At 36.2% G+C, this 25324-nt stretch overlaps 1 protein-coding gene and 1 non-coding gene across 2 annotated transcripts; one reads left to right on the top strand and one right to left on the bottom strand.

The window, feature by feature from the left end:
• Window positions 1–777: 777 nt before the first annotated feature.
• Window positions 778–5763, top strand: LOC128245781 (mucin-2-like). Its single transcript, XM_052964011.1, has 3 exons — window positions 778–782; window positions 988–2850; window positions 4344–5763. The coding sequence occupies exons 1-3, from the start codon at window positions 778–780 to the stop codon at window positions 5761–5763; spliced, it is 3288 nt and encodes a 1095-aa protein (XP_052819971.1).
• A 9501-nt stretch (window positions 5764–15264) lies between these two features.
• On the bottom strand, window positions 15265–15336 carry Trnae-cuc (transfer RNA glutamic acid (anticodon CUC)). The gene has a single exon. It is a non-coding gene; the product is annotated as a tRNA-Glu (tRNA).
• Window positions 15337–25324: the final 9988 nt, after the last annotated feature.

Here is a 25324-nt window from a genome sequence, read left to right as displayed (position 1 = left end):
AGGTAGTTGTCCAAATCAAATCACTCAGTCTAAATGAACCTTAAAGCTGCACTCTCAAAGAATTACCATTTTGACAACTTTTTTTATTTTTTGTTTTTGTTTTGAAATGAGCCAAATTTTGCCAACATAAAATAATCTGAAAACCAGTGATATAAGACTGCTGACAAAATAACATCGCAGTTTTTCATATTTCCGTTTGAAAATAAATTATTTATGGCTAAAGTCGTTTCTAATGTTTTAAGAAAAATGCCTAAAATACCATTTCATACCACATATACATGAACACCTACATTCTGGTTTTTGTCTGCAGGTTTATATCACTGGTATTCATACATTTTCGCAAATATTAGCTTGTTTTTAGACAAATACTAAAAAAGTTATCAAAACGTTCAATCTGCAAAACTGCAGCTTTAAATCAACATTCCATGTCATGACAAACTCGGTAACAAAAACGTATCAAAAACATTACAATACCCCCATTGAGTAGAATTCGTACCTCGACAACACCCTTTAAAATGTAAATAAAAGGTCATTGTAAGATCGTTTGTAAGTGACACATGCACTTCTGTATTAGTGTGTTTCGGAAGCTGTTGAGTTCAGTCAGTATCCAAGTATGCGGAGGATCGTCCGGATACATAATATGCATTACAGGATTTTTTTATTGTATCTTTTGATTTTTGCATGCATATACAATGTATAACTACATCAAAAACAGCTATTTTTGATAAACATCCTGAAATTATAACTCTTATTAACACGCTGTTTTCACACTTTTCGATGCAGTACATTCGGTTTTGAATACAACATCATTCCGTGTGTGTGGGTTTTTTAACGTCATATTAATATTTTTTAACGTCTTAGATGATTGTTGGTTATGACCAAAGTTTCAGAATGTTCAATAAGTTGACACCTACACCGTCGACAATGATAACCCCACGCTGATGACAACGATACTACCGACGCCTATAACAACGATATCACCGACAGTGGTGACAACGATATCACCGACACTGATGACAACGATATCACCGACGACGATGACAACGATATTACCGACAGTGATGACAACTTTATCACCGACGACGATGACAACGATATTACCGACAGTGATGACAACTTTATCACCGACGACGATGACAACGATATCACCGACAGTAATGACAACTTTATCACCGACGACGATGTCAACGATATCACCGAAACTGATAACAACTTAATCACCGACGACGATGACAACGATATCACCGACAGTAATGACAACTTTATCACCGACGACGATGTCAACGATATCACCGACACTGATAACAACTTAATCACCGACGACGATGACAACGATATCACCGACAGTAATGACAACTTTATCACCGACGACGATGACAACGATATCACCGACAGTGATGACAACGATATCACCGACACTGATGACAACGATATTACCGACGTCTATGACAACGATACCACCGAAGCCGTAGACAACGATACCACAGACACTGATGACAACTTTATCACCGACGACGATGACAACGATACCACCGACGCTGGTGACAACGATACCACCGACGCTGGTGACAACGATACCACCTACGCCGATGACAACAATACCACTGACACTGATGACAACTTTATCACCGACGACGATGACAACGATACCACCGACGCTGATGACAACGATACCACCGACGCTGGTGACAACGATACCACCGACGTAGATGACAACAATACCACTGACGCCGACGACAATGATACATTCGACGCTGATGACAACAAAACCACCGACGCCGACTACAACTCGACGCTGATGGCAACGATATCATCGACGCCGGTGACAACGATACCACCGACGCCGACAACAACGATATCACCGACGCTGGTGACAACAATACCACCGACACTGATGACAACGATACCACCGACACTGATGATAAAGATACCACCGACGACGATGACAATGATACACTCGACGCTGATGACAAGGATATCACCGACACTGATGACAACTTTATCACCGACGACGATGACAACGATATCACCGACAGTGATGACAACGATAACACCGACACTGATGACAAAGATACCACCGACGCCGATGACAACGATACCACCGACGCCGACGACAATGATACACTCGACGCTGGTGACAACGATACCACCGACACTGATGACAACGATACCACCGACACTGATTACAAAGATACCACCGACGCTGATGACAACGATACCACCGACGCCGACGACAATGATACACTCGACGATGATGACAACGATACCACCGACACTGATGACAAAAAAACCAACCACACTGATGAAAACGATACCACCGACACTGATGACAAAGACATCACCGACGCTGTCGACAACGATACCACCGACACTGATGACAAATATACCACCGACGCCGATGACAATGATACCACCGACGATGATGACAACGATACCACAGATGCCGACGACAACGATACCACCGACACTGATGACAAAGATACCACCGATAACAACGATACCACCGACACTGATGACAACAATACCACCTAAACTGATGACAAAAATACCACTGACGCTGACGACAACGATACTAACGACGCCGATGACAAAGATACCACCGACGCTGACGACTACGATACCACCGACGCCGATGACAAAGATACCACCGACACTGATGACAAAGATACCACCGACTCCGATGACAAAGATACCACCGACACTGATGACAAAGATACCACCGACTCCGACGACAAAGAGACCACCGACACTGATGACAAAGATACCACCGACTCCGACGACAAAGATACCACCGACACTGATGACAAAGATACCACCGACTCCGACGACAAAGATACCACCGATGCTGACGTCAGGGAAATAACGGACGCCGATGACAACGATATCACCGGCGACGATGACAACGGTATCACCGGCACCGACGACAACGATACCACCGACGTTGATGACAAGGAAAACACGGACGCCAGTGACAACGATACCAACTTGACTGTTTTGTTCCAGAAACAGACGAGTTGGTTAAAACATGTAAAACATTTCTATAAGACTTCCATACTATACCATAAGTGCTCATCTATATGAAGCCATATGAAGTCTGCTTATTTGTAACCTGACTCTACACAGACGCCAAGCTCGGCCCCAGGGGGTAAATTCATAATAGGAAAAGCTGCCATGAGTAATTCAATATAGGGGGACGTTTAGGATTAAACAGGAAAGGCCAAAATTAACAGGATTCCTGAGGGAGGACCGCCTTTCTCAACAATATTCAGATGAAATGTATCATTGAAGACTGGGAATAAATTCATACACAAGCAGACGACATGGGTAATATTGCTCAAACGTCATTTGGGGAAAAGAGAGACTTGTTTGGAATTTATAATCTTTCAAATGTTTAACAGTTGTTAAGAACATGCTATTAGTCAGGGGAATGAAACGACTCTTGCAGTTATTGCTTTTCAAACAAGGCTGTTGGTGAAAAAGATGTTTGTTATGAAATATAGTAGTATAAATACATTCGTTGTATTAGGAACTAATTATGTATAAGAGACTTGTTTGGAATTGATAATCCTTCAAAGGCGTAAACTTTTGACTTGCGCCCCTCTCCGAGAAACGTAAATTATTTGGTTTTGTATTGGCAGGTGTTGGGGGATCCTCAAGATAATTTTAACAATTTCTAATCCGAAAGGTGCATTTTGGGCGTGATTAATTACTATTTTTCTTCTTTCTTGGAATAAAAAGGTAACCCTGAACTATCTGGTGTGTGTGGGGGGGGGAGCTTTAAATCAACATTCCATGTCATGACAAACTCGGTATCAAAAACATTACAATACCCCCATTGAGTAGAATTCGTACCTCGACAACACCTTTTAAAATGTAAATAAAAGGTCATTGTAAGGTCGTTTGTAAGTGACACATGCACTTCTGTATGAGTGTGTTTCGGAAGCTGTTGAGTTCAGTCAGTATCCAAGTATGCGGAGGATCGTCCGGATACATAATATGCATTACAGGATTTTTTTTGTTGTATCTTTTGATTTTTGCATACATATACAATCTATACCTATATCAAAAACAGCTATTTTTGATAAACATCCTGAAATTATAACTCTTATTAACACGCTGTTTTCACACTTTTAGATGCAGTACATTCGTTTTGAATACAACATCATTCCGTGTGTGGGTTTTTTTTAACGTCATATTAATATTTTTTAACGTCTTAGATGATTGTTGGTTATGACCAAAGTTTCAGAATGTTCAATAAGTTGAAACATACACCCTCGACAATGATAACCCCACGCTGATGACAACGATACTACCGACGCCTATAACAACGGTATCACCGACAGTGGTGACAACGATATCACCGACGACGATGACAACGATATTACCGACAGTGATGACAACTTTATCACCGACGACGATGACAACGATATTACCGACAGTGATGACAACTTTATCACCGACGACGATGACAACGATATTACCGACAGTGATGACAACTTTATCACCGACGACGATGACAACGATATCACCGACAGTAATGACAACTTTATCACCGACGACGATGTCAACGATATCACCGACACTGATGACAACTTTATCACCGACGACGATGACAACGATATCACCGACAGTAATGACAACTTTATCACCGACGACGATGACAACGATATCACCGACAGTGATGACAACGATATCACCGACACTGATGACAACGATATCACCGACGCCGATGACAACGAGACCACCGAAGCCGTAGACAACGATACCACAGACACTGATGACAACTTAATCACCGACGACGATGACAGCGATATCACCGACGCTGGTGACAACGATACCACCGACGCTGTTGACAACGATACCACCGACGCCGATGACAACAATACCACTGACGCCGACGACAATGATACACTCGACGCTGATGACAACGAAACCACCGACGCCGACTACAACTCGACGCTGATGGCAACGATATCATCGACAGCGGTGACAACGATACCACCGACGCCGACAACAACGATATCACCGACGCTGGTGACAACGATACCACCGACACTGATGACAACGATACCACCGACGCCGACGACAATGATACACTCGACGTTGATGACAACGATACCACCGACACTGATGACAAAGACACCACCGACGCTGATGACAACGATACCACCGACACTGATGACAAAGACACCACCGACGCTGTCGACAACGATACCACCGACACTGATGACAACGATACCACCGTCGACGAAGACAATGATACACTCGACGTTGATCACAACGATACTACCGACACTGATGACAAAGATACCACAGACGCCGATGACAACGATACCACCGACGATGATGACAACGATACCACAGACGCCGACGACAATGATACACTCGACGTTGATGACAACGATACCACCGACGATGATGACAACGATACCACAAACGCCGACGACAACGATACCACCGACACTGATGACAAAGATACCACCGATGACAACGATACCACCGACACTGATGACAACGATACCACCTAAACTGATGACAAAAATACCACTGACGCTGACGACAACGATACTACCGACGCCGATGACAAAAATACCACCGACGCTGATAACAACGATATTACCGACGCCGACGACAACGATACCATCGACGCTGACGACAAAGATACCACCGACGCCGATGACAAAGATACCACCGACACTGATGACAAAGATACCACCGACTCCGACGACAAAGATACCACCGATGCTGACGTCAGGGAAATAACGGACGCCGATGACAACGATATCACCGGCGACGATGACAACGGTATCACCGGCACCGACGACAACGATACCACCGACGTTGATGACAACGATACCACCGATGCTGACGACAAGGAAATCACGGACGCCGGTGACAACGATACCAACTTGACTGTTTTGTTCCAGAAACAGACGAGTTGGTTAAAACATGTAAAACATTTCTATAAGACTTCCATACTATACCATAAGTGCTCATCTATATGAAGCCATATGAAGTCTGCTTATTTGTAACCTGACTCTACACAGACGCCATGCTCGGCCCCAGGGGGTAAATTCATAATAGGAAAAGCTGCCATGAGTAATTCAATATAGGGGGACGTTTAGGATTAAACAGGAAAGGCCAAAATTAACAGGATTCCTGAGGGAGGACCGCCTTTCTCAACAATATTCAGATGAAATGTATCATTGAAGACTGGGAATAAATTCATACACAAGCAGACGACATGGGTAATATTGCTCAAACGTCATTTGGGGAAAAGAGAGACTTGTTTGGAATTTATAATCTTTCAAATGTTTAACAGTTGTTAAGAACATGCTATTAGTCAGGGAATTGAAACGAGGCTGCAGTTATTGCTTTTCACACTAGGCTGTTGGTGAAAAATACGTTTGTGACGAGTAAAGTAGTATAAATATTAAGAACTTATTATCTATGAAACCTTTCCTGGCAGATGCTGCAACCTGCTTTTCACAAATCAGATGATGTGTACAAGGCGCGAGTGGACAGCGTCGTCGAAAGTGACGGTCGTACCAACGGATAATAGTTTCATACGTTTCAAAAAGACCAACTCATCTAGTGTACGGGTGTGCCAAATGCTTAATGACATGATATTTCATATTAACGTTAAGAAACACGTTTAATAATTATGATCCCAAAGTGCATACTTTGTTTGTTTAAAACACAGAAGTTCGCCATAATGAGTTGAAGACTTTGTGTATTAATCATATCCCATAATGTTCCTTGTTTGACAGTGTTTCCTTTGTTTTCGTATACAGTCGTAACTCGCTATGTCGGACTATGTTATCTCGATGCTCTGTTTATGTCGAAAGTTTTCTTCTTTTTTTCGACTTTTTATATATTTCGGTTATGTCGAATGTTCAACAACTCCCTTACCGGTACCGGTTAACAAGTAGGCGGGGCGTTGTCGTTCAATAACTCGCATATGGATTTGTTCACTAAATACTTGTTATATATTGTTCAATTCAATTCAATTCAATACTGTTGTTTCCACGAATAATTGATGATTATTAAACATGAATACAAATATGTATGTGAAAAATGAGGGAAACAATAATTAAACATAAATATTTGGATATATATATATATATATATATATATATATAACACATCATCCAAAGTATTAGCAGTGTACAGAAAGATTTGAAACTTCACCCCTACCCCCGTGATTAAAATTATACACTCGCACGAAGCGTTCGTGTCTAATTTCAATAACTTGGACTGTGGTTGCAGTAACTAATACTTAGGCAATACATCAGATCAAGACATGGATGCTGGTCCGATATCAGATTGCTTTATCTGATGCTCCTAAGATATCAATGTATATCCATGCATGTTCCGAAGGGGCAAGGCATGTCGATAACAGCTATCAAACGCCCGTCTAAATATCAGAAACGTGATATATTTATGTGTCCACGTTATCTTCATCATAATCAAAACATGGCAACATAGATATTTATATTTTGGCACTATCTGCAGGAGGTGCCAGAATCGTCGGACCGGAGCGAGAGAAAATAAAATAAGACGCAAATAAATGTGTTATTTGATAACAGCCGTACTGTTGTTTTTTTATTTTTGAGGTTGTTTTTGTTGTTGTTTTTGATGTTGGTTGTGTCGGTGGTGGTGGTGATGGCGGTGTTATTTTTTGTTGTTGGTAGTGGTGGTGTTATTGTTCTTGTTTTTGTTGTTGTTGTTGTTGTTGTTGTTGTTATTGTTGTTGTTGTTTTCATAAAAAATATCGATAAGTATTGTATCTTTCCTTTATAGTTCAATAATTTTGTATTGTCCTTCTATCAATAATTATAACATCTTCGCAATACAATACATATCAAATACATATGGCCGTTTTATACAACTCATCAAATAATTCATAGACTGTTCTTTTATGAAATTCATCCAGACATACATATAATACACACGCATACAAAACAGATGGCACAACAAGAACAAGTGGGTTGGGATACAAAGTATAACATCATTACTTTTAGCCCTTTTACAGATTGACTGACTGAAAACAATTGCTATTAAATAACAGTTTAAAAAGTGAAGTAAATGAATTTTGTAAATACTGTTTCTGTTGCATAAAGTGACAGCAATAAAATCAAACCAAATCGACTTAATTTATATTTTATAATTATTTTATGTTTGTCTTATATGCATATTTGTTGTTTTTTTATTTTAAATCCAATATATCTCCTTGTGTCGCATAACAAAAGCTTCCTTAGACAAATTTAAACTACATGTAATTTAGCAAGTATATATATTAAAAGTCCTATATTTCATGATCAAACTTATGTATAGAATGTTTCCAATGTATAAAGCATAAGTTGTTATATTTAAATTTAATCGTAAAAAATGACATATGAAGCTGTTTCGCGGCTTTTGGATTGAAACATTTAAGCAAATTATCAAATTTGAGGAAAAGATACCATTTCCTCTTCAGTTTCTTCTGTAATATGGCCCCAGGCTGTCTTACTTTACCCACTCGGGAGGTATTCTTCACTGTCCCATTGTTTGCACGGGCTATCTTCTCCATGACTAATCGAGAACATGACGGGTTTGGGATAATGGGTACCGGGAGCCGGGTTCTACATCGTCCTCAGGTGTCATGCGCACATGACGATTTCCCAGGAATTGTTTACCTCGAGTCACTCGATGTCAGATAATTGCCGGCTACCATACAGAAAAGGAATCGATTTGAAACTGTATCACACTCAGTAAAATTGTTCGTGGTATGCATACAACACACATTCGGAGCTCGTCGGCCATTTTTATCGAAAACAACCTCGGATGTATTTGGACGGTTTACATACTCAAAAAGCGGTACGTTTAAGTCCGCTGCAAGTAGATCGCGTAGTAATTTTATTTAACAGTTAAACCTGATGATTTAACTCTTGGGGATCTTAATTATGTTTGCAATAAAACACATCACTGACAATCAATTTGACTGAACTATATTCAATAAATACAACTCTAACACACTACATTTAATTAATGATATAATTAAAAAAAATACGAATTACTTCAACTGGTGTACCGGCATAAATCCGAAGTTGTTTTCGATAAAAATGGCCGTGGAGTTCCGAATGCGTGGCGTACATGCAAACCATACAGAACAATTATTTCCAAGAAGGTCAAAGACCCATCTTGTAAAACATGTACTTTTATATGAAGACAAATAGCGGCAATAACACAATAAACACAATGTATGCTAAATAAACAAAATAAAAGTAATAAATACATAATGACGCAGACATGAAGAGGTGCACTACTAGTTTACAATTATCTATGGCTTCATAAAAGTGCTTGATTCACTTAAAATTATTGCGTTATTGTTAATAAATTAATGAGAATTACACCACACCTATACAGATTACATGGAATAAAACGTAGTGTTTCTTAATTGAAATGGTTTAAAAATAAACACACTTACATTTTTCAAAATAGCTTCATTTTCGATGTTAAGGATTCGATTAATCTATGCATATTGGGAGGTTGTTTATTATACCTAGGTATATAACTCTTAGTTCATTTAACAATGTGCACTCTTAAACAAAGTGATATTTGTATTCTAATAAATTACAAATTGTTGTTTTATATTGCAATATTTTTAAACTATTGTAATATCGTTAAAGATGCACTCTTACTCCCAAACAAGAGTTACCACATTTAATACAATTGTTTTAATATACCAAAAAAGAGGAGTCAATGTCGAAAAGAATGTTTTTATGAAGGATTCCTAGTATAATTCGAAGGGTGCAGAAAACACGATGTTTCTCCGTTAATACGAGACGATAGAAGATCACTATAAATCATTTAATATCTGTGCGCTTTCATATATACTAAATACACGGTTACAATCTTGTTATCAGTAATAAGTTATTTCCATAAATGCATTATTTAGTAAGTGGTTAAAGGTATATCACATTAAATATATGTTTGTTATGTATGTGCGTGTATTGATATTGCAAACCAGTGATATAAGATTGCTGACAAAAAATCAGATCGTAGATTTTCATATTTCCGTTCGAAAATTAATGTTTTATGGCTTAAACCGTTACTAACGGTTTAAAAAAATGCATTAAACATCAATTTTTGAACTTAATATAAAATCTGCGATATAATAATTTGTCAGCATTCTAATATAACTGGTTTCCATGGATTTTCGCAAAAATTGGCTTGTTCCAAGACAAATTATAAAAAAAGTTGTCAAAACGTTCAATCTGTGGGAGTGCAGCTTAAAACTACAGTCGAAACTCGTTATGTCGACTTTGTCGGGACCTAGGGAAAAAAGTCGAGATAACGAACATTCGAGACATCCGAATTACAAAAAAAAAACAAGTGCGCTGAAATATCCAATCAGCTTGTCTTGAATAGCTTTTAATAAAAAATATCACCTTCTATTGATTAAAGACTTATAATCATAGATGAGAAAATATGTTATTATTGTTTTACAATGTTAGTAGATTAATAAGAATCGTTTATCTTTCGTAGCCTTGTAAGTTTATTGGTCTTGGAGTTTAAAGCTGCACTCTCACAGATTGACAGTTTTGACATTTGTTTAGTTTTCTGTCTCAGAATCAGCTGAATTGGTTCCAATACCATCAAATACCTCACAACAGAAGAGATCTAAATGGTTTGGAAACTGCTGAAAACTTTATTTTTTCTTGAAAGTGTAAGTAACGCACTGGCCCTAATTTCTCGAAACTTCTTAAGCTTAACAGGCTTAAGTCTCTTATTTCAATTAGCCTAAATACATACTAATAATGGATTTTGATAAATGAAAAATGGTTATTCTGATAATAATACAGATTATTTCTACATAATTTCTAAAATAATCTTGAAAATAGTGAGATTAGCTTAATCCTGTTATAAGGGACTTAAGAAGTTTCGAGAAATTGGGGCTGGTTTCCAGACATTTACTCATCAATAGCTCATTCCAAGAAAAAAAATAAAGTTTTCAAAACGGTCAATCTGTGAGAGTGCAGCTTTAATAGAATAAATTTCACTTTCGTGTATAAACCTATTAAAAATGACGAAGTAACAAGGTAACCGCAAAGTAACTGTACATTTGAGAACTTCTGAAAATTTGAATCAGTGCTAAAGTTGGAAGAAACAAAATGAAGCGAAAAAGATTAAACACATTTTGAAAAGTCTACACGAAATGCCATTTTTTAAGAATGGAAATAGTACATTAACTGTATGCACTAGTACTTAATATGAACAGTCGAACCTCGTTGGCTCGAACTCAAAGGGACCGGCGAAAATACCTCGAGCCTCGGGAAAATCGAGCCAAGCGGGAATGCTTACCTTCAGTAGTAAGAAATCGGTTATTTACATACCGTTCGAATCAACGAGGAAATCGAGTCAAGCGAGTTCGAGTCAACAAGGGTTGCCTGTATATGTAAAAATAGATATTTTCAGTCTAAGCCAGAAATGGAAAAGCCCCATTTCTTTACTTGTCTTTGGGGTGGAATTTTGCTGTTTTAAAATCCGATGTGTGTGTTTTTCAGATACTCCATAAATTTCCGTCCTAAATGTATCTTTTTCATTTTAAAACGAATGTTACTGCCGTTTAAGTGAAACATTTGAGTACATTCAGCTAGTTTATACCACGTGATAAATTACGTCATAAATGCTACGTCAGAAGACAACATTTTGCTTCGAATGGTAACTGATCAATAATAGATTTATTTCACCATTTTAAATGAAACAAAGGACAGTCCATGCCGCTTTAAGAGCCCCGCCATCGTTATGTTACCGGAGTATGATAAGGTGATAAGTGTCCTCAAATACTTCGACAAACCTGTTTCCAAAATAATTTTTTGACAGTTCTCTATCAGGCGGCGGGTTTGTGAACTGGTTTGTCGAAGTGTCAGTTTAAGAAACTAAACTCTCAATCAAACTCTTGTAAAAGACCGAAGGTGGAGCTCTGTAAGCGGCGTAGACTGCACGTTGTTTCATTTAAAATGTAGAATAAGTAGTAAAGTTATCTTTGTTTAAAGTCTTCATTTGAAGCAAAATATTGCCTTCCGATGTAGCATTTATGACGTAATTTATCACGTGGTTTGTACACACTGACATTGGCGTATGCCATATACCGCCTACATGTACATTTGAGTTGCGAATTTTAGTTTTTAAAATGTTTTCAATGATGGCTTCGCTTTCTAAAAGATTTTATATGATACCATTTCATCCTCGCGGAAATTAATTTTGGATACCATTGATTTCGTATTGTTATTGTCGCTGTAACAGGTATAAAATATCCATTTAATCTCACATATAATAGTTCAGACTGAAATAATACTACCATCCATTTTCTTTATTGCTTTTAACACTATTGAAGCAGAGCCATTAAACGACGGATTCTGATTACGAAAGAGATCATAGTTTTAAAAAAACACACGATTTACTTCCAATGAACAATTAACATTTTCAGACAATGCTAAATTAAAACGTTTGAAATGCGGATCTGACTTTAGGTATTCAGTGAAAATACCTGTACTGATAACACGGTGTTCAAGTTAGTAATAAATGTTCTGTCCTGTTCTTTTCTATTCTGTTCTGATTTTATTCCAGGAAATGGATATATTCAGACCATCCTTTATTCTCAGTATCAATTTCAGCAATGAGAGCTTTTGCTGGAATTTATTTGTCGCGAAACGGTACATTTCTAAAATCAGCATCGGAACCGTGAGTGGGTTGTCGTTCGGGTGTGTTTACCAACACCCGCTCCCCGGCGGCAACATCCAAGTAGCCAACACTTATACAGATATGTACTACAACAGGGTGATGAATCACGTGACTTCAACGGGGTTCTCTCATGTGTCACCACGGTTGAAAACCGATGTAAACAAGCGAGAAAGTGACAGTAATTCCTAAATAACTTTTTTTAGAGAAAGTCACGTGATTCCTCACCCTGAACTAGTATCTTGCATGCGTTTGGTGGTTTGGGAAAATCAACACATTCATGGAGAAAGAAATAATCTTTAGTCTTAAATTGCGCTATTGTTCATTTTATAAAAGGGTTGAATTGACAAATTCACTGCAAAACAAAAGCAGTTGGTATATCATTAATGAATCCAAGTACCTCAGTATTAAGCGCCTGAAACACGTTTATCATGATTCCGATAAACAACAACAAAAACAACAAGAACAACAAGAACAACAACACCACCACCAACAACAACAACAACAACAACAGCAGCTACAACATGTTCTGTCCACTGTCCACACAAGATTTCATAAAACATTATCTCAATATTCATATTTTCAATAAAGGTTTAAAACTCGGACAAGACCGGTACCTCCTTGATATCGGTTTCGGATCGGAAGCTTTCCGTAGTACTTGTTATCTCGCTTTTAACACAATTAGTGTGGGAAGTGTGGGAACTGCTTTCTGTGGTAGCCGTGTCTTTCTCTGAAGATACATTGAAACTCAAGTTAGGACTTACTAATTGTTAAAGCAATTTCTGATGGACTTGGAGAACTTTGTCAAGGTGTATACTTACAGTGTATACATTATCTGAATTAGTTGTAATATAAGAAAATACGTAATTAAAATCGAACGAAATTGTATAGGAAAAAACGGTTTAATAAGGACGTGGAGTAGTTTGGAAAAGCTAATGATGTTAAATTATACCTTGTGAAAGTAAATTGCAAATTTTTAAGGCTAACTTTCTGTCATTTCTGTTAAAATAATCTGTTTTGTTTACAAACAAAAGAACGCGCTGCACAAAATTGCAGACTATCCAAATTATAATTATTTGAAATCTAAACCACAGGCTGTTGATATATTTTTAAGTATATTCAATAATTGCCTAAGAAGTACCTGAACTCTTTGAAAACTAAGAACAATATTATAATATATTGGAACTAGCCGTGAAAACAATTCACAATTTTTATAAGTAGCAGATCACGAAGCGGACAATATTGGTTAAGTCATTGCAATATATTGATGGACACTGTTTTACCTTGAAAAGATACAATTCAAAAAGTAAGGCAAGTAGAATTGTTGTGCTGATTTTTGCCGTAAATGTGTGGAACAGACAGACGGACAAAACCAAGAAGGGTAAGTTCTGTTTATTTATTGCTGGATATTCATTTTATAGTCTAAAAGAACATGTATAAATTGTACCTGTATTTATATCGTATGCAACGGAGTACACTTTACTCCAAAAAGTAAACTTGTATTTCTTCCGATTACAAACAGAAATCTCATGTCTACTGCAAATTATATTCTAGTAGATTTACAAACTATAACAATAACAATATTTATTGTATTGTGATAGGAATTATATTAAGTGTTTGAAATTATATTTTGTTAAATGGGATGGTAATAATTTTTCGAATTTGTCGTACATTTATATTAGTAAATCAGCAATCAATAGTTTATTGACTTTCATCAGGTGAATCGGTTGATTTAACAGAGGCTTGGACAGTAGACTAGATTCATTTTAAACACCAAACAGGTCAATACATGTCAAGTTGGAGTAGAGTAATCATCCAGCTGCGCCGGGCTTAACCACAATTATAATAATAAAAACACATTTAACTTACATGCATCTATATTTAGTTGTTGAAAGTTTAGTAGATATTTCTGCATCAAACATGGCACAAAACGGGTATTATTGCAGTGACCAGAATCATCCTATTTTTTACCGAAATCAAATATAATTGTGCTGTAAAAATGTTGTACAAATTCTGCACGCCCGTATAAGGATGTATAACATCGAAATCCAAAGTGAATTATATTCAATTGAACAGTTCTAAACTCTTAGAACAATTTTAACTCGTTGAAAATATACACCTAAAACGGTCATTTATCAAGTAAGATCATTTTCAAGTGTCTATCTGTTTAATGGAAAATACCACTTGTCAAATAAACTTTTAGTTGTCTTAGAGGAATTGGAATGAGCTTATATGAGATAAACTTAAGAATCATTTCAGTCGTAGGTGTATCAGTCAGTGATTGTTATCCTTATACATAAACTGTATAGAACTACATTATATTAGTTATGTACTCAATATTATTAATTGTTATGAGAGAAATCACCATTGCTGATTTCAACTATTTATTTTTTTGCAATCATTTTATTGACATGTGTATCGTTTCTCTTATTTTTCTCACTTTTTTTATTAATTCTTTTAATGCAATAGTCTGAAATAAATTAAAAAGTGATACAAAATTAAATGCCGGAATAAAAAATCAAATTTAAACAAAAAGTCTTCCCAAGCGGGGAATCGGACCCCGGCCGCCGCGGTGAGAGCGCGGAATCCTAACCACTAGACCACTTGGGACTGTATAAGTGGAGCGCAAATGATATTTATAAACATAAGACTCTACTCGATAGCGTATATTTCAGTTGATAATCCCGCTATTTATGGTATTTAAAGAAGGAAATAATAACCATTAAAAAGTAAAAAATAAACAATGAACTAATTCATGCTCTACAGTATATATCACTGATGATATCCCCGCCCTTCGATAAGTATTAAAATGGAACACTTTGGATTCAAGTACGCGGTACAGTACGCCGAAACACAAAATTAGAGTAACAGCCTTTACTGACTGTAGGCCATTAATCGTTGGTAGGTCATTGGCGTAGTTGACAGACCGAAAGGGCATGCTCGATGAATCCTGGTGGTTGTAGGATGACATAAATCGGAACACCTTGGCCATTTTCCATTGAAAACAACCTAGATTGGCATGACACAAAGGCGGATCACTGTAGCTTTCGTTGAATTAGGAGATAAAGAAACTCACTGTATGAAAGAAAAGAACTAAATAGATTTAGGTTAAGTATGATATATTAGAAGTCTCGGTTTGAAAGAGATTTGAGTTCGCCGGTAAACTTTTGTACCGTACACGATCAACTTCCTGTTTTATATTATTTAATCATGCAAATTTATGTTTATGCATTGTGAATTTTGTTTGTTAAACTGATGCCCATATTGGCCTAGTGTTTCAATACAACTGAAACTGAAACACAAACACCCGCTTAGCGGTGTCTTGCACTGTTTGACCTCACAAATTCCATCTCATCCAATTAATTATAGTTGCTGATTACTTGTTGAGTATGAATATGTGTCTGTATGTTTTCTTTCCTAATGAACTTAGGAAATCAGCCACTTCAAAAAACTTAATTCAAAAAGTGGTATTTTCTTTCCTAAAAGATATAATAAGTGCAAATATTTCGAGGTGAAAACAGATTGATGATCGGAAACGGCCTAACGTCAGCTGTCAGCAATGTTAAACTGCTAACAGCCGCCGACATGGCGATTTCTGTACAATAAAACATGCATTTAACGGTTAATGCTGCTACTTCATCCACTCATGTTTTATTGGGTTTAGACTTTTTAAGGCCAGAGAAAATAACCGTTAGATTTTCATCCATGATCCTGAATTTAAAAAGGGGGAGAGAATGGGCGGACGTCACTTAATGTTTTTTCAAACTTAAAACATGTAATGCATTTCTCTGAATTATTATTTTGCTTTTTAACCAATTCTCGCTAAAACTTTGGATAAAAACAACAAGTTTAGGTTGGGTGGGGGTTTGGAGATAGGGGCGGGTATTAGATGATTATCTAAATATAATTTTCTCTGGCCTAACTGAAGTGAAGAAAAATAACCTATTATTTTCCACGTCAGACCACAGTTGCTCTTGATCTTGTGATTGTAAAGAATCAGTCGGATCCATGTTCCACATTAATCATCGCAAATAATGTGTGAAATTGAGTTTTGTTTTGCTCTTAATTTTATAAAACAACAAACTGGCAGCGGAATGTAAGGAATTCCTAGCTGGTACCTGCATGCTTTTAGAACAGTTTATAGTTTGACACCTTGAAGTTTGTTTAAAGCATGGAGGAAACAGTTCGTTTTGATTCCATACACTTTAAATAAGCATGCGATCAGTGGGGAAATATTTCTCTTGAAATATGCTTTCAAGTGGCCATTTTTTAATTTGTTTTATCGTAAGACTATGGGAAATGAAATCGAGTATTTCGATGATTCGATTGTAGAATAACGAAAACAGTTAGTGTTAGGGTAAGTTTTGGTTAGGGTGAATTCATTCGGAGCTCCTCGGACATTTTTTTCAAAAACAACCTCGGATGTATGCCGGTATATCAGTTGAAGTAGTTCGTATTTTTTTTTAATTATATCGTTAATTAAATTTAGTGTTTTAAAGTTGTATTAATTGATCTAAGTTTAAATTGATTACCAGTGAAGTGTATTATTGCAAACATAATTAAGATGTTCAAGAGTAAAGACATAAAGTTTAACTGCTTAATAAAATTACTACGCGATCTACTTGCAGCGGACTTAAACGTACCACTTTTTGAGTATGTAAACCGTCCAAATACATCCGAGGTTGTTTTCGAAAACAATGGCCGAGGAATTCCGAATGAGGGTGAATTGAATCCCTTTCATCATTTAAATAATGCGAAAATATTTCCCATACAACCTTGCTATAACAATCTAGACCAAAGACAGACAGATGTAGCAGGCAGTGATTCATTTTTGGAAATCTGATTGGGTGTGTCTTTTTTGACTTCCATATTTTAAACGGGCCGCGGGTCTTGGGGATATGACTACGACGAACAGCCTCATTGCAGAGTCTAGACTCAGGCTCAGGAAAGCACCTTTATATGAAAAAAGAGTCTTTATTCTATTCGTTTTACAAAATTAAATGTTAATAAGTGTACAGTACTAGTAAAAACATCCATAAAATTGCATCATCAATATTCAACTTGGAGGAAAGTAACAACTCTAGATGCACAACAGCTGATCTTCATTTCATTGTTACTTTCCTTTTAGTAAAGTTATGCTGATGATATTTGCTGAATTTTTAACGATTTAAAATTGTATGTTATAATACGATTAGAATTAAAAAAATTCTTTGTGACTCACGAAGAGTGGTTTTTCTAAGTCTGAGACTAGACTCGGACTTGATACTGTTCGTAATAATGGCACACAAGCTAAACATAGAGGATCCCAGGAATAGTTTTTTCTCAGATTTAATACTGCACTCTCACAGATTGACCGTTTCGGCAACTTTCTGTATTGTTTGTGTATAAATCTTTGCGTAAATTTCTGGAAACCAGTGATATAAAAAGGCTAGTGAAGAAATATCAGATCGCAGTTTTTGAAAATTAAAGTTCGAAAATTGAAGTTTCGTGGCTAAAAGCGTTACTAACGCTTTAGGGAAAATGAGTTTTTGGGCATAAAACATCAATTTTCGAACTAAAATAGGAGAAACTGCGCGACCTGATCCGTTCTTATATCATTAGTTTTCAGAAACTTAGGCAAAATTGGCTCATTTTAAGACAAAAAAAATGTCAAAACTGTCCATCTGTGAGAGTGCAGCTTTAAGAAGTATTCATCCAGGGGACGTGTATGATTATGAATAATAGGAGATCAGGGGAAAGAAACGAAAAAAACAACAATGAGTTTAATACACAGAAAAATGAATCACGAGCAGGTAGAATATTACAAACATACATTTTGAGTGATAAACCTTTAACTACTTACTAAATAATGCATTTATGGATATTAATTACTGATAACACGATTGTAACAGCTGTATTTAATAGCAGAAAGCGCAAAAATATTAAATGATTGGTGAATGCTAAAAGATTTACTGTGGTTTACTATATTTATTTCAAATTAATCATGGTATCCTTCATAAGAACCATTGTTTTCGACATTTATTCAGCCTTTTTGGTAAATTACAACAGTTGGTAAATCTTATCTGGGAGTATTAAAGAGTGCATCTTTAAAATGATATACATGGCTTTATAATGGATGCGAATTGTACACCCTCCAACAATACATTATTTCTTTTCACATCTAGGCTTGAAAGAAGATTTATCTTTAAATCTTGGGTACATACGATCTAATTTTATGAAGTTTCGCCGCAAATTATACGGCCGTTTAATGGTTTGACATTTGCTGTATACATAACTTGTAAAATGTAATGTAATAGACGGTATCATTTTGTAGATGTTGTGATTTCGTATACATCAACTGACATTATTTGTTCATATTTTGAATGGGGATAGTATATTAAAACTGCGTCAAAAGTGTTGCATGGGTGGATATATGGTTAATATAAAGTTATACTCGTTTGTATCATTTTGCACAACATATATAAAACTTGATGGATAAATGTTTAAAAGCCTAAGGTTTTGCCTAAATCGTGTGATATTATGAACTAAGAGATGGGGAATTGTTTATAAAACTTGTGTGGACTATTTTGCCAAAGTTGTCACTGTTTGTCACAACTAGACCCCATCTCTGAACAAGAGCACTTGACTTGACATTTAGAAACTTCAAAAACCGTTTAATCAAGTTTTAACATCACAAAGAACTTTGCTAAACTTACGCGGATATAGCAACGGAACAGTGGCCCACGGATTAGGACAACGGCTTGGAGTTTAGTAGCCGAGGACAAGTCATTTTAAGATAATATTGTTCATTTGTGGATATATTGATATTAATCTTGGGCTCAACTTTTGGGGTCAAAACAGCGTTAAACATGCGTGTACAAGAGTGGGGAAACTGAAATTGTTGTGTGAAGTTTTAAAATAGTTTCTTCTTTTTAACTTGTAAAGGATCTTTTTTTCCGTGAAAATGACTGAAGCCCCAGGGACGTTGGAGGTAAGTTCAACGTGTTTTGTGTACTTTAGAATATTGAATAAGTTTTAAAAAGGGCAATGCCCCAAATTTTTAAACATGTTCAGCCCCTTACAACAGAATTAAGCTAAGTTAACTAATTATTTTTGTATTAACTGTGTAATATTAACATTCTTCAAAGTATTTGGACTTTAAAGAAAATAATCTTTACGATTATGATGATACGCTTATTGCTATTTAGTTAAGTAAGAAATTTGACTTAATGAAAAGCGCTTGCTACGCTTAAGAACTTTCGAGAAATTTGGATTATATTTATGCGATGCATGTGTCTTAGAAAGTGAAGCTAGTGAATACGGATATAAATAATGAAGTGCATTAGAACAAATGTGGTCGGTGGCTTCAGAACTAGCCATGAATCATGTCCAACTTTTGGGACCAAGCAGAACCGCTATTTTCCCTACAAATTACAATGTAAATGTAAGTGGGGGTGGGGGGTATAAACAAACTTGAGTAGCTTAGCTATTTGTTATAGTATATATCCGGCTTCAATGTTATAGGAAAATATATCTTCTTTCATTTGGTGTTTTTGGAATGTTTATGTGAGTTTTAGATAAAATGTAAACTTGTATTTTTTTCTTGGTGGGGGACGTCCATCTTCCCCCCACCCGCTCTGCCTCTCTGAATCCGCTTGTTCCCGGGAATTAATGGCATTCAAGCAGTATTGTAGATTCAAAATATTTACTTAAGTAAATAACTTAAACAAATGCACGCTTCTCGTTATAAGTTGAGTTAGACATACATATAATCAACGTGAAAATATAGAAAAGTACGTAAAAAAAGAGAAAGAAAAAATGAAAAGAACACATATCAATCAAGTTTTAAGAGAACAAGATGGTTATTTCTATTACTCACACTTATTAGTTGCATCATGAAATGTCCAGTAAGAAATAGTAGTGAGAGGGTAGACTTTATAAAGTAAAGTTAACCTTTAGTACAAAATATCATAATGGAAATCTTACTACACAAAATGTTAAATAAATTCCTATTGAACATCGAAACCGTTAAAGTATATAAATATATAGAGTTTCGACAACTTCTTTTATTTGTTGTCTTTGAATGAGCCATTTTTGCGTAAATTTCTGCACGCTGGTTATTAAGACAGCTTACAAAACAATCAGGCCGTAGTTATTTATGTTTTCGTTCTAAAATTGATATTTTATGGCTTAAAGCATTACTAACGCTTTACGAAATAGGAACTTTTCGGCAGATTTACCGAAAAATGGAGATGTACTTTTGTGAGTTACCTTATACAGTCGAACTCCGTTGGCTCGAACTTGCTTGGCTCGATTTACTCGTTGGCTCGAACTGGGTGTAAAAGACGGGTTTCTTTAAGCTGAATGTAAGCCTTCCCGCTTGGCTCGATATTATCGAAGCTCGAGTTATCTTCGCTGGTCACTTGGAGATCGAGCCAACGAGGTTCTACTATATGTCTAAATTTAGGGCATTGATTCCAATTTCGGCTGATTCTGAGACGAAAAAAAAATATGTCAAAAATGTTAATCTGTGAGAGCGCAGCTTTAAAGGCATCTTCATATCATTATGAAATAAAGCAGCACTGTTGAAAGCAACGCCGTATAATGAATCCACAGGAATTTCAATACTAAAACCCATTCATCATTTGAAATCTCTCGGCCCCAATAGTTGTAACGATCCATAATATGCAAAAAAGGTAACTTTATTACGTGATGTTACCATAGAAATATCCGGGTAAGTGATTAAATATTCAATCTGCATCAAATAATGCATTACCTTTCAGCTTTTAAACTGTTTAATTATGCAGGAGTTTCCGTTTTCCTGAATGATACACTTTAAACTTCATGAAATACTCAAAATTGATTTTTTAATTGTTTTTGGTTCACTAAATATGACATATCTTAAAGGCGATCTTAATTCGTTACTCAAGTCATTGTGTTTTCCCACTCAGAATGCTAGTTTATCTGTTTTAAAAGGTTTTGAAAGTCGGTATTTTCACGTATCTTAAAACTACACTCTCATAGACTTGGCTACTTTTTTATTGTTTGTCTAAGAAAGAACCACTTATTGCGTTAATGTCTCGACACCAACGATATAATGAGACTGCTGACAAAATATCAGATCGCTGTTTTTTCATATTTACGTTTTAAAATTGATGTTTAATGGCTAAAAATGTTACTAACGCTTACAGAGATGAGTTTTTCTGCTGTTTCCCACACATTTGAGATCTGTAATTTGGTAGGTTATCTTATATGACTGAATGGAATGCACTGATGCCAAAATCAGCTGAGTCAGAGACAAAAAAATAAAATAGAAATACTCTCAATCATAGAGAGAGCAGCTTTAATCTACAAATGAATGAAGGTTTTGCGTATGTGTCATGGCCAACAGCTCATTAAGTAGTTCATGTCATGCTTTGTGAAGCCAGAAGCCCATACCGATCTTGACCTTGTGCGGATTTAAATGACTGGGCTTATGACATTTTATTCAAAAGGGGAATTAGGGCATGGATAAATGATCGACATTAAATACTGAGGGTTTAACGCAATCGGACGTAACGCCTTCTCTTTGTACATGCAGTTACGTCCGTCTTGAGCTAAGTACTCGAATTGCCCCATTTTGGTTTTCTGTAAACGGTTTATATGGTCTATATAACTTCGAAGATACTTTAAAGCTTGGTAATAACGTTACATACACTTTTGTTGACTTTTTTGAGCTTAAAATTTTAGAAGGAAGTCCTATTCTTAATCTTAGACATGCTCCAGGGATTCCGTTTAGTCTTTTGGCCAATTGTGTGTTTTTCAGTCCCATCAAAATTCATTGTCTACTCTTAAAATTAGGTTAAAGTTGATTTTGCTCGATTGTAAGGAAAGCTGATATGAATTACTCTGGATTCTGTTGCCGGGGCAGAAGCCAGTTATTTGTCCTCTTTGAGAGGCCATGAGGAAGTGCCTCACGTGGGGCTCAAACCCGAAACTACATGGGTGAGAGGCGGTCATGGCATACCACTAGATCACCCTAAATTCAAGTTTGGTATTGAATACGTTCCATGAAGAACATATTTCTGACTAAAGTGCACAATCTTACTGCCATATATGGCGAATATTAGGATACGATTCAATTTGATACATAGTATGCACAAATGTGCAGCAAGTAAATAAACACTCTTTCAAAACAGTGACATTTGAAATGTCACCAAATGTCAGCAGGTGTTGTGTGCGATGATCGCATAGTTCGTAAACGATCATTGCTATGAAAAATTGCGTAGATATCAAAGTACATGTAAATATATGTGTAAAAATAGTTTTCATTTTTTACTTCTCATTTTGCTCTTGTTGTTGTTTTTGTTATTGGGTTGGGTTGCCGTTATTTTTTTTATTTGTCTTATTTTTGCCTTTAGGTTTTTTTATTTATCAATTTTATTTTTTCATTGTTTTTATTTTTGTTGGGGGGGGGGGGGGGGGCTCAGGGGCCTGGGCCGGCGGGTTTTTGTAGGTCTTAGGTGGCTGGGTAGGGTTTTTTCCTCCAATGGTGTATGTGTATGTGTGTGTGTCTGTTATCTATCAAAACGTTTTCCTTAATCCCATGCTTATCAGCTTTTGACCTTGACCTTTTGGTTCAATATCAATCTGATTTAATGACCTCGTAAATAGGTTTTACGTGTTATTTGTAAACTTTGAAGTTGTTTGCTTTATTTATGAGTTGCTTTATTATACTTCCCCCTGTAATTAACTCGTGCGAGGGTAAATATATTGGTTTATTTAATACTTTAATGATATCCCACGGGTTAAATGGTATTTTAATTGCTTTGAAATTACATCCTGCAACGTAAAATTATCAAATAAACATAAAAGTAATCGATTACACCTCATTTGTTTTTTGATATACTAGAACGCATTTGAACTTTTGCAACATTGATGATGTGTAAACATTAAGGCTGCAACGATATATCGATAAATATCGATAATCTGTCGGACGATATGGTATCGCAGTTTGATTTCCTTCATATCGATTTATCGCAACACGATTTTTTGAAAGAAGTTTTTTTTTGTTCTTCAGAAATCGCTATAAAGTGTCTCTTTAGTTCTTAACCTGCTTCCACAGCGATGACTTTAAAAAACAACAACACTGTAGTGTCCATAAGTGTTTAATACTGTTCAGTTTTAAATGTTTCATTATTCTAAAGTGGTAACGAAACAATAAATATCACATAAAAAGTTTGTGCATTTAAGCTCGTAATTTGTTTATTATTTAAACTTTTCTTATTTAAAGCAATTCCCTTATCATGGAAGATTTATGGCATTGTAAGAACTCTATCTAAATGATAAATTATTGGGGGTATACAGAAATTTCACTTGAATTATCAAAGAACAATATATCGTAGTATATTGCAGTACGGTCTCTGCAGTTGGATTTCGGGTTTTGGCATATTATTGCTTCAGTCGGAACACCTCGGCTATTTTCCATCGAAACCAACTTCAGATGCATGCATATGGACGGTTTACTTTGTCATATTTATTTTCATTTTAGCTACGCGCAGCAAGTAGATCGCGTAGTAACTTGAATTTCCAGTTTCTTTACTCTTGAGAGTCGAAATCATGTATTCAATGATACATTTCACTCGGAATCAATTCAACCTGAGTAATACAAAAACACGTTTAAACTCAACAATTAAGGAAAATTATTATTAATAATTATACGAACTACTTCTACTAATGCACTGGCATTCATCCTAGGTTGTTCGATGGAAAATGGCTGGGAGTTCTCCAATTGATTGGACTTACTCATTTGTTTAAGACTTATGTAAGCTTTAGAGAAAAAGATTCAAAGGCCGCATTTTTTTCAGTGCAAATTTAAGTGTACTTAAAATTAATCTCCAGAAAAGCCCCTAAACACAAATACCACATCGTTCAGTGCATATTTAAAAGTGCTTTTGATTACAATAGTTCAAAATAATAATGTTTTATTGGTAAACTCATATACAGTTCTTACAATTGACCATTGTTGAGTTCAATATAAACTCATGAACTTATTTTAAAGCTTTTCCTGATATGTTTGGATGAAAATCAAAGGAAAATGAACAGATTAATGACGTGTTCTAGGGCTTTGGGCAATAAAAACAGCTGTTTTGAAAATAAAACAATTGAAAAAGCATTATCCGTTTCCAGCAGATGTATTTACGACCAGCAAGCCTGTCGCTTTTGCAGTTAGGGATTACTCAAATCAACACGAAATCGACTTTGTACTCTCAAAAATTATATGCACTTTACTGTATGTGATGGATTTTCCGTTAAAAACCTAGTTTAAGGAATGTACGGCTTGTTAGTTCCCAGTTATGCGTCCCCTGTTTATTGCCCTGTAATCAATTCTTTTATACTGGTTGTTGTTGTTGTTGTTGTTGTTGTTGTTGAGTTTATAAAGGTCTGCCCGCGCCCTATAATGGCTGCATTATGGCTTCACCCCGCCACATCCCCAAGTGTGACTTAAACAAAATTTTAAAGCCACAGGGGGAGCTTTACCCCCATCAGTTGATGGTATATTCGCCAAAGGAGTAAACTTTGTACCCAAAATGCCGTGAAACCTGCGATGAAGACATGGTTTAAACTGGTTAATTCTTTG

Source organism: Mya arenaria, chromosome 9 (assembly GCF_026914265.1).
Source record: "Mya arenaria isolate MELC-2E11 chromosome 9, ASM2691426v1".
Lineage (NCBI taxonomy): Eukaryota > Metazoa > Mollusca > Bivalvia > Myida > Myidae > Mya > Mya arenaria.
Note: the sequence above shows the minus strand (reverse complement) of the source record. Positions and strands in the feature narration are given on the sequence as shown.

What these genes read in the sequence shown, in the direction of transcription:
- LOC128245781 (XM_052964011.1), top strand. An exon ending in AAGATACCACCGATGCTGAC is followed by an intron (nt 2,851 to 4,343) that starts GTCAGGGAAATA and finishes TATCACCGACAG; the next exon opens with TGGTGACAACGATATCACCG.